Genomic DNA, 11,147 nt, shown 5'->3' with positions numbered 1-11,147 from the left:
GCAGAAGGTCACCTTAACTTTGGGTGGGTGCCTGAGGCCCCTTGGTCCTCCTGGGGAGGGGTCTCCAATCTCTCATCAGAGCAAGGTCTAAACCTCTGGTCAGGGCAAGCTCAGGGCTGTGTGTAGTTCAGATGGGTCAGTGTGGGTGCTGGCTGTGCTGCCCCACTTGTCTGGTTGTGGGTTTTAGTTTTTGTACACGAAACCAGTAACAGTCGCCCTGGAGTTGACCACAACTCATGGTGACCTCACGCGTGTCAGAGTAGAACTGTGCTCCAGAGGATTTTTAATAGCTGAGTTTTTGGAAGTAGATCAGCAGGCCTTTCGTTTGAGGCACCTCTTGGGGGGGCTTAACCTTTTGGGTTAGCAGCCGAATGTGTTAGCCATTTGCACCACCCAAGGACTACATTTGTACACGCTGTTGCTGCTAGTTACCATCGAGCGGATTCCGCCTCATGGAGACCCGACGTGTGCAGAGCAGAACTGCTCCATAGGGGTTTCAAGGTTGTGACCTTGCTGAATCAGATCACCAGGCCTGTCTTCCAAGACGCCTCTGGGTGGCTTCGCTACCACCACCTACCCTCGTGCAGCAGGCTGTCCACATTAACATGACTTCACCGTTCCACTGTGCTCATTAGCATCACTTTACCACTGGCCCCAGACACTAGCCCCGGCACATGACCTTATTGTTCATTAGGGGAACTTCCCCAAAGACCCATCAGCTCTTCCATAGAAACATCAACAGACAGTTGACGCTCAAAACCCTTTGAATCCCTGGCCCCTAAACCCTTTCTTTGTTGCGTCCACCAAATCCTAAACCTTCTTAGAAAAAACCAGCTGCCATAGAGTCAGTCCTGACTCATGGTGCCCCCATGTGTGTCAGGGTAGAACTGCGTTGCGTAGTGATTTCAATGGCTGACTTTTTGAAAGCAGTAGACCTTTCTTTTGAGGTGCCTCTGGGTGGATTCAGAAATCCAACCTTTCAGTTAGCAGCCAAGAGCGTTAACCATTTGCGCCACCCAGGAGTCCAAACTGCTATAGCAGGACCCTTTCCGAGTCATAACCAAGCCCCTGCGTTGAAATACCCACCTTAAGCCAAACTTCAGGGTCTCCGTAAATGGCAGCCCCTCCCCCCGCCCCCATGAGGCCAGAGCTCCGTGGAGGTCAAATGCCGTGGCCCTGTTGGGCAGGCAGCGAACTCCATTGTCTTGTCAGCAGGCTGTTGGTGATGTGGGGGATCCTGCATGTGAGATGGGGCACGTGAGCCGGGGGTGCTGCCTGGGTTTGGACTGTGGGTCGGTGGGTGCAGGGAGGGGTCACTAGTCAGCACAGAGGTGGGTTGGGGTCGAGTCCTCGAGGCCAGGCGTCCCCGGCTCAGCTGGCTCACAGCGTGGGTGGCGGTGAACCTGGTGGTCATGGTGGAGCCTGAATTAGAAACTGGGACATTGTGGGGCCGCGAACTTGGTGTCTGTCCTGTGATGAGCACTTTTCATACCCCTGGACCTCTTCAGCCACCTGTGAGGGGTTTCTTTGTCTGCCATGCAGGGGATGATCTTAGCCCACAAAGCAACCGTCACTCTGGAGACAACAGCAAAGGAACCACGTGGACATTCTCCGGGTCGAAATGATTTTATTTAGAAATGTGTGTCACGTCAGGTCAGGCGGCATGCAAACAGTCATGCTGAAGCCGGAAGCCGGAAGCCGGGTGCGCCTGAGGAACGAGCATCGTCTGCAAATGTCTGTTTGCGCTGGATGCTGACTCCGACCCGGGCATGTGACGCTGCTTTTGTTAAATACAAAATCTGAAAATGTTTGAGTTGATTGGCAGAACATACCCCTGATAGAAAAGCCTAAAAAGCACACGGCGTGCTTGCGTGGATGGAGTGCCGTGTTTCTGTTACAGCTAAGCGGGACACGGCGGTTTCCAGTGAGTTGGTATGAGTAATGTTGGTAATGTTTCATCTGCGTGTTAAAAATTCAGCGTTTTATCACAAGTACCAGCTTCCCCAGAACTACCACTAGCTGGTTGCTCTAAAGAATCACTAATTCTAAAAGCTCATTTTGGAGTAATTTGCAGTAATTTGCAAGGTAACCCTAAGAGCTGATGGTGTCTGGGGGTTCCGCCAAGGGGTCTGGCCGTTCTGCAGTGGGGCTAGGCCTGTGTGGGGTGAGTGGCTTTCTCCCTGGGCCCCTGGTGAGGACTGTCCTCGCTGCCCTGTCCGGACTCCCACCCCACTGGTCAGAGGGCCTTCTTCCACTTGATGTGCAAACGCTTAAACAGTGAACCTTCATGAAGAACTTGGTGCCATCAAGGCAGCAGACCTGGTTCCTCTGCCTGGTCCGAAAAAGCACTAGTGATGAGGCCAAGCAGAGGCGGTCCAGGGGTGTGGGGGTGGGGGGCTGGGGGCATTGCCTCTGCGGGGAGGGCTGGGCAGGGGCCCCTGGGCTGCTATGGCAGCTGAAGGCTGGAGGGCAGCGGCTGGCTGCCCCGTGGTCCCCTGTCCGCCCGATGGCCAGAGGGCGCTTGACCCCTAAGGCCACACCTCTGCGTTGTCACAGCTGGCTTGGGCTGCAAGCGGTTTTCTAGAAAGCAAAGCCTTTTCTGACACATCCGCCTTCCCAGGAGCTAGGCTCGGCTGGAGCGGCTGGCACAGGGGTCCGGGCAGAGGCGGGATTCAGTTCCCGCGGAGGCTGCTTGCCAGCAGAATAGGTGAGCCTCACAGTCGGCACCTGTGGGGGTCCTGGCGGGGTGTGGTGTGTGAGCCTGGGCAGGGGAGACCTCAGGCTCAAGCAGAGGGGTTCTGGGATACCTGGAGCCAGGGGTCGGCGTGTCAGGTCAATGGCCAGCAGGGTCCTGCTTTCCTGGTCAGTTCTGGTCCTTCGTGGCTGACATGGGGCCGGCTCACAGAATTTCCGATCAGCGAGCTGCAGGTGGCTTGGGGGGACTGGTTCACTCAACAATGGGGTGAGACTCGTGTCTATGAAATTCGTGGGTGGGAATACAGCTCTGGGGACCGGATCAATCTGTTTTCATTGGTTTTAATTCCAGCAGAAACTCCCCAGACCTCCTGCTGCGCCCCGTCCTGGCTGCATCTACTGGGGAGGAGGGACAGCTCCGGGGTCCCCTGGGCTGGTTTCTGTCTCACCTAGGCTGTTCCCTCCAAGCCTCACCTCCTGGTCTGCTCAGGCCCTGGAGCGGAGAAGCCGCGTCCACTAGCGCCCGGCTCTCCTTCCACGCGGGTTTTAGGGAGTAGCTATCTAATGCCGTGGGCGCAGTGTTTTGGCTGGGAGGCACAGGACCTTTGCCAAGCAGGATGCCTTGGGGACAGGCTCCTTCCTGTCCTGCTGCCCCCTCCCCACTGGCTCTGTCCCCGACCTGGAGTTCAACACCCAGACCCGTCTGTGTTACTGGAACGTCGCTTTCATCCTCCGGAACTTGTCCTGGATCTTGCGCGAATGCTTCTCGGTGGTAACCTGATGCACGTTGGCCCTGCTATCCGCGGCCAAGATGGAGACGTCGGCCCCGCTGAAACGCGCAATCCTCTGCTTGAGGAATGACTGGAGCTTGGGGTCGGGAGCAAACGTGTAGGGGTTCTCCTGGAAGGCGTGCACCTGGCTCACCACCTTGGCTATGTTTCTGTTGGGAGGAGCGAAATTTAGTTCACACCGGTGGGCTGCAGCCTTCTGTGAGCTCGTGGGTACTGGCATGCTCGCGTGAATTGTTTAAACACCACCTTTCGAAGCACAAAAACCAAAGGGTGAGTGTTCTGTACTTATTCACCAGGTCTATTACTCAGGTCTGTTTCTCCAACCACCTGTCCGTCCGTCTGTCCATCCAACTGTCCATCCATCCATCCGCCCGTTGTCTGTCTGTCCATACAGCCACCCATCCATTCATCTAGCAATCCACCTATTGTCTGCCCGTTTGTTCGTCCGTCCATCCACCCATGCATCCACCCATGCATCCATCCATCCGCCATTCTCTACCCATACAGCCACCCATCCATTCATCTAGCAATCCACCTGTTGTCTATCCGTTTGTTCGTCCATCCATCCACCCATGCATCCATCCGCCATTCTCTACCCATCCATCCATCCATCTGTGTGTCCATCCACCCACTCACCCACCCGTCCACCCATTCGTTCACTTTCATTCCACAGCTATTTACTGGACAGCTGCTCTGTTAAGCCCTGCTGGTACTGAGGATTTCAACAAGAATAAAGCCCTCCGTCAGCTGTTGGGGCCCAGCTTAGTACAGGGGACAGACAAGTAAACCCGGGGCTATTTAAGTTGACATCGTCCACTGGGGAGCTGGGTGCACCTCTCCCAGCCTCCGTTCAGTGATGTCACCCCAGCAGCTTAAAATTGGCCGTGGTGGGAGAATCGGCAAACACTGCAAACCGGGGCGTGTTCCCCCGGAGAGCTGGTTGTTAAACAGGCACCAGCACACCACTGGGTATGACCCAAGAACAAGGGAGCTCAGAGCAGAGTCCGCCTGAGGGACTGTGGGTTATGTGGGTAGGTATTCCCATCATGATGATGGGTGAAAAGCCTGGAGGTCCAGTACGAGTGATAGCATGTTTAATTAGAAGACACACATGCATGCATACACACAAGTGTACACACACACGTACTCACACTTGCACACACACACATGCACATGTACACATACGCATATGCACACACCCACGTACACGTACACATACATGCACACACACACATATGCACACGTACACACACTTATACACACATACATATACACGCAGATGCACACACATACCACATACACATATATACATGCACGCACATACACACAAACCAGGAAGAACACACGCTAGCTCTTCACCCCGGCTCTTTCTGGATTGCGGCATTACATTTGATTTTTCGTTTCTTTTTTGTCTGTGTGGGTTTTCTGATCTCTCACAAGCATACATTTGTTAGTTTCTTAAAATATTATTGTAAAAGTTGGTGATGATCTGAGAAGGAGGCTTGGTCTCTGGAGGGGTGGGGACCACTGGACAGGTCCTCTGGGTCCTATTCACAGAGTGAGGCTGTCTGTCCTGTACTCTGGGGCTATGGGGGCCCCTGACCCGCTGCCAGTGTGGACGAGGACACGGGGCAGGGGCAGCCGACCTTTGGCTGAGAAACGATGGGGTGTGGGGGTGGAGGAGGGGCCAGAGTGAGAATGGAGGGTGGGCTGTGTGGGTCGTGGGGGTGGAGCAGGACAGGTGCAGAGGTGGGTGAGGTGCGCCTGGCTCTCGCTGCACACCTAGGAAAGAGGTGGATGAAAGGGGTGGAGGGAGCGCTGAGGACTTGAGGCGGGGGGCCAGGGGGAGCAGGAGGCTGGGCGGAGGTGCCTCACCCAGTGGACCCTTTTATTCTCACCTGAGCTTGCTCCACCTGTGGGCCCCGTTGGTCATGGTGAAGCCCCCCGTCTCCAGCTGCTGGATGTGCATGGCCAGGAGGTGGGCTGAGGGGATCGTGGGCTGGGCTCGGAAGCGCCGCCCTTCCATCAGACACAGGCTGTCACTCTTGAGGAAGACCTGGCCACAGGGGTGGGGGGCAGTCAGGGAGAGAGGGGGGTGGGGGAATCAGGAGAGACAGGAGAGGGAGGACAGGGAGAGACGGGGGTGGGGGGAAGAGGGGGAGGGAGGGGTCAGCGGGGCTTCCTGACGCCAGCCCCAGTGTGTTTGCACCGGCAGCTACAAACACCCTGACTGCCGCCCAATCGAAGCAGCTTGGCTTTGGGGTCTTGGCTCCAAAGTCCATGGTCTTGAGGTCCCGAATGGACACAGAAGCTCTGCACTTCATGCCATGGAAAAAGCAGATTTGTTCTTTTAGTCTCTGCCTTGCCCTGAAAAAGAGCCAGGGTGGCCCAGCTTGTCCGAGGAAGACCTGGCTGGGGGACAGAGGGGCCTGGGGGCCGGAGGGGCCGGGGGGATGGAGGGGCCTGGGGGATGGGAGCCAGGGGCCGGAGGGGCCAGGGGATGGAGGGGCCTGGGGGACAGAGATGCTCAGCTTGTGTCTTTGGGGTTGAGTGGGACACTCCCTAGTCCCGCCCTCTCTGCAGGGAGCCCTGCATGGGACCAGCGTCCAGAACCTGGGACTGCTCGGCCTCTGTGCCCCTCCAAGAATACACGTGCTTGTGTGCATGTGTTAAGTGTGTGAGGTGTTGAGGCTGGCTGGTCTCACTGAGCCCAGGCCTGGCCTCGGCACCAGGAACCGTGTCAGGAATTAGACAAGCAAGGTCTGGGGTGAATGTGACCCAGGGTGTGGCTCCCACCAGCCTCCTTTGCACAGGCGAGTGGCAGAGGCCCAGCGCTGGGTGGCTCACGGTGAGGCCGGCTGGCTGAGCACTGCCCTGTGTGCGCCATGCCGGCTCCGCGGAGCCCCTGGGTCCTAAGCTGCCAGGTGTGTAGGGCACGCGGCTAAGGAGAAGCCCAGGGCCTCACGCTGCTGGTGAGCAGCACAGGTGACCCTGTACCTCCACGGCCTTCAGCTCTTCCATGACTTCTGCAATCTTGGCTGGTAAAATTCTCCAGGCCTGGAACAAAAGCACAATTGAACCCCCGGTGGCCATGCGGGTCCCACCCCCGACGCATGCCCCTGCGTACTCACGGGGGACTGCCTCACGACCAGGTGCTCCAGGCCCCCCAGGATCTGCATGGCGGTTGCGAAATTCCTCTGCTCGTAGCAAGACTTTGCGATGAGCAAAAATGTGGACAGCAAATTCACCTGCAGCTGAAACCAGCAGATGACACTCAGGATCCTCGGGTTTCAACCCCAACAAACGGGGAGCATTTTGGGGAACCCATTAGAATAACCCAGGCTCAAGGTGCAGACCATGGACCCCATTCGTGCAGAAAGGAGGTGGGTGGGCGAACACATCTCGTCAGAAAACGGTGGCGGTAGAGGGGTGGGGGCAGGAGAGCAGATGGGCCTTAAAACAAAACTGAAAAGCAAAAGCCTGGTCAGTGTAAGGATGTGAAAAGACGTGCAACTTCTCAGAAGCAAAACCGCTGTCCAGACAAACCTAGTGGACTCCCAGCTGTGCTAGGAGTGGGCAGTGGGGGTGGGGTGGGGGTGGGAGCAGCTGCAGGGGCAGGAAAGGCGTCCTGCCCTGAGGTCTGGGGAAGACAGGTCCAGAGCAGAGGGAGCGTGCGTAGGAGGGACTTTGTGTCTATGTGCGAGAAACTGCTGATGTGTGTAGTGCATATGCATGTGTATGCGTGTGTGCACACGTCGGTGCGTGTGAGTGCGCACACGTGTCAGTGCGTGTGAGTGCGCATGTGTCAGTGCATGGGCACGTGTGCACGTGCATGTGTGTCAGCACGTGTGCATGGCTGTCACGGCGGGTGCCCGTGTGCATGTCTCAGTGCGTGCACGCAATGTCCATACTTGTCATGTGTGTCACAGCAAGTGCACACATGCAAATATGCACATATGTGCGTATGCATGTGTGAAGGGTCCATTTGGGGAGGCCTGTCGTTGGTCCTGGGGAGGGAGCCAGGTGTCTGGGGGGCCGGAGGCAGGAGGCAGAAGAGGCACCCCCAGTAGGGGAGATGCCTGCGCCTGGCACGGAGGTGAGGATGCTGCACACCTGACAGCTGGGGTGTGTCTGGTGTGACAGCAATGTAGGTGAGTGTGTGGTGCCACTTTTATCTTTCACCTCATGCACCACTCACCCGGAAGGACATCTAGTATCTGATCCCTGCATCTGGTACCAGGCTGACAGGACGGATCCATACCCCCAGAAACCCGCCAACCCCCAGCGGCAGCAGGTCCCGAGACTCCCACCCTGGAAGCAGCAGAGGAACCCACCTTGGAGGTATGGCTGGTCACAATTTCAGCAGCCACCCAGGTGCTCACGTCATCTGCATTCCTTAACAGCTGCAACAGGTATTTGTCTTGGATGTAATTTGGCAGAAACAAGCTGCAGGTTTTAGCGGACAAAGACTCGGAAGAGAAGGCTCTGGAATAGAAACGCAGATGCATGAGACGTCACGTGGGAAAATCACATGGACAACACGTGAGACGTCACACCTGAGGGTGTCATACACGTGGCTGGTACGCGTGGGCATCACAAGGGGGTGTCACACTCAGGGATGTCCCACACGACGTCACACAGGGATGCCACACCAGGACAGACCTTGAAGATGCCCGCTGCTGGGTCTGTGGGGGCTCTGCAGCCCGGCTGTGCTGTGGCAGAGGCCACATACTGAGGACCAGCGTCAGCCAGGTGAGCCACGGGGAAACAAGCCCCTCCCTTGGGCAGCCAGGGATAGGAGCCTCCCCAGGATGCTAAGAAAGGGCAAACGCTTCCCACCCCAACTCCTCCCGAAGACCCTGTCGCCCACCAACAGCGCCAGGGACCCTGGGCCGCCATCCCTGGCTGCCAACCTTGACCGGGGCCCAGACTTACTTTGGGATGGCTGTACTCTTGTCCGTGACACCCAGGGCCCGTGAGTTTAAGAAGTGGACGGGGTGGCACTTCTGAAACAGTTCCTGTCAGGGGTGTGAAAACACTTTCAGAAGTGTCCTTCCCAAGGGCCTTGGGGTCAAAATAAGGGCCCCACAGAGATGTGGCGTTTTGGAGGACAGCTCTGCAATTATGGGCTTGATGCTGATCCAGTGTGCCCAGTGGGCAGTGGTCAGCAGACATGGTCAGTGGGTGTGAACGGTGGGGCTCTTCTGGGCACTTGCTGGGTGTGGATGGGATGGCTGAGCCTCTGTTATGGGGTGCTCCCGACACTGGGGTCCCACCCAGGCTTGGGCGAGCCCCACATTCTGCTGAGCTGCAGCCAGGGAGCCAAGGGGTGAAGTCGGGTCGGGGGCAGATTCCCGAGCCTGCTCCATGCAGTGGTCCACAGGGTGCCCTCTCAAGACGGAGGGGAGGGGTAGAGGCTGCAGAAGGAGGGCTTGTGCCCCCTGTGCCATTCCTAGGCCACCCCCCGGGCAGTAGCTCCCTGCCTGGTTTGAGAATCTGGCCACTGGCTCCCCTCACTGACGGCCCATCTGTCCCTCCAGAGAGCAGACCCGGGCTCACCTGCTGCATCAGTGTCAGCTGAGTGAAGAGCTGCTGGGTGCTGTATTCGGTCAGGAAGTAGGGCCCCTTCTCGCTGACCCTGGCGTAGGGGCCGTAGAACTCCTCCAGGAAGCAGGGCTTGGGCAGGGCCGACGCGATGGTGTACTGGCGCTCCTTGTGCGGTCCCAGTGCCAGCCCGTTACCCTTGGACAGCCGCCAGGGGAAGCTCTGTGCGAGGCCAGGTGGAGCTAAGGACCTCCCCACGGCCCCCATGGGTCCTGCCTGGGCTACATGGAGGAGTGTGTGCGTACATGTGTGCTTGTATATGTGCAGGTATGTATGCACGTGTGCTTTTGTGTCATGCATGTGCTTGTATATGTGTGCTTGTGTATGTGTGCATACAAGTATATGTGTGCATGCACGCCCGTATGTGTGTAGTGTGTGTGCTTGTACATGTGTCTGCAAGTGTGTATATGCAAGTATGTGTGTGTATGTGCAAGTGCACATACGCAAGTATATAAGTGTGTGCATGCGCACCTGTATGCGTGCACATGCACGTATGCATGCATGTTTGCGTGTCCTTGTACCGGTGTCCGTGTGCATAGGTGTGTGCATGCATGTGTGTATGTGTGCACACGGGCTGTGTCCTCAAGGCTCGGTCAGGGGAAGGGCACTGTCTATGGAGACCCTCTTCTGGGAAAAGCCCCCACCTTCCGGGAGACGCCGTCTTCCGAGAACTTCTTATAGAGGGCGTTGAGGGGCCAGGTGTCCTCCTCGGCCTCCTTGGGGTGGTCCAGGTCTCCGCCACGTGGGGCCCCCTCGCCCCGCCGGTCTGTGCTCACCTCCAGCAGGGCCAGCAGGTGCTCCGCATAGCCATCCAGAGGTGTGATCTGGGCAGGAGCACAGGCAGTGGTCTCGGAGGCTGCTGTCTCCTGGACAAGGACAGCTCCCCACCGCCCCCACCACCCCTGCTGCCGCCACAGCCCCCACCGCCCCACCAACTAGGGCCTGGAGTACCGTCACCTTGGAGGAAATAAAGCTCTGGAGCTGCCCCAGGAGCCCAGCGTTCCTTGTGAAGTCCACGGCATAGCAGTCCTCCACCCAGGCCTGCAGCAGGCAGAAGCTGCGCTTGTAGATCTTGGTGAAGGTTGAGGTGGGGTCCTGGTGGGCTCTGCAGACATACGGGAGGAGGCCTGAGCTCGCGGGGTCCTGCTGAGCTGGCACTGTCAACTGAGCTTGGGCCTGTCTCCAAGGGGGACATTTAGTCCCATTCCACCCACCTAGGGGGCAGGCGAGATAGACCACATCTCCATCTGCTCCCTGGGGCCACGCTGTAATTCTCTAGCACACCCTGCACCGGGGATGCCTGGGGGGAGGGCCAGGGGTCAGGGAGCAGCAAGAAGGAGTCAGGTGGGGCTTCGGGCTCTCCAGTGGGGATGGCCTGGGGCTGCCCGGGCCCTGGTGGGACCTGATACCCAGTGTGGGTGAGGGGTGGTGCACAGGGGTGCCCTGGGGGGGGTGACAGGCCAGTGTGCGCCCACCGCTGCCTACCACTGTTCCCTTCACCGACCCCAGATGGCCTGGCACGGTGCCATGCAGACAGAGGCCATGGCCATCCCCTCCCCAGATAGGGCCCTCCCTCCCCCAGCTGTCGGCCCCAGCTACTGGCTTGTCTCCCCACCTGTCCTGTGCCCATCCTCTGCCCACTCCTGTGCTGGTGAATAAGGCCCTGCCCCTCTCTGAGGCTCAGCCCCCATCTCTCTGTGAATGTTTCTGTGAATCAGCAGCCTCTCCTGGGTCACCCCCCAGAGCCTGGGTCACCCCCCTGAGCACAGAGACGCTCCGGCCATTGCCCTCCTGCCACTGCTCCTTTCTCTGTGGCTCTTTGCCCCCACTGCCGCCTCCTTACCCTTCTGGTCAGACTCCTCAACCCTCACCCTGTCATGGGGCGGCTGTGGCCCCCTCCTCCCTAGGGCAGTCCCCAGGGCTCCTCTGGCCCCCAAAATGTCCCCCTCCTGGACTCTTCTGCCCACTGATGTTCTGTCTGAGTCTTCTAGAACCCCACCAGCCCACAGCACTGTCCTGGGTGCCCCTGGTCACCCGCCCACAGCACCGTCCTGGGTG

The 11,147-nt window shown here is 58.2% G+C and overlaps 1 protein-coding gene across 1 annotated transcript in view; it reads right to left on the bottom strand.

Moving 5' to 3' along the window:
- Positions 1-3,402: 3,402 nt before the first annotated feature.
- The window catches only part of KNDC1 (kinase non-catalytic C-lobe domain containing 1), a 46,239-nt gene continuing 38,494 nt past the window's right edge, over positions 3,403-11,147 (bottom strand). Inside the window, exons 22-30 of the mRNA XM_004374990.1 lie at positions 10,047-10,194; positions 9,734-9,913; positions 9,045-9,251; positions 8,421-8,503; positions 7,820-7,970; positions 6,617-6,739; positions 6,483-6,542; positions 5,384-5,541; positions 3,403-3,634 (exon numbers count right to left, since the gene is read on the bottom strand). Coding sequence (XP_004375047.1) covers positions 3,403-3,634; positions 5,384-5,541; positions 6,483-6,542; positions 6,617-6,739; positions 7,820-7,970; positions 8,421-8,503; positions 9,045-9,251; positions 9,734-9,913; positions 10,047-10,194 — 1,342 coding nt within the window. The remainder of the gene's footprint in view (positions 3,635-5,383; positions 5,542-6,482; positions 6,543-6,616; positions 6,740-7,819; positions 7,971-8,420; positions 8,504-9,044; positions 9,252-9,733; positions 9,914-10,046; positions 10,195-11,147) is intronic.

The sequence above is a fragment of the Trichechus manatus genome, unplaced genomic scaffold, assembly GCF_000243295.1.
Source record: "Trichechus manatus latirostris isolate Lorelei unplaced genomic scaffold, TriManLat1.0 scaffold00031, whole genome shotgun sequence".
NCBI lineage: Eukaryota > Metazoa > Chordata > Mammalia > Sirenia > Trichechidae > Trichechus > Trichechus manatus.
Note: the sequence above shows the minus strand (reverse complement) of the source record. Positions and strands in the feature narration are given on the sequence as shown.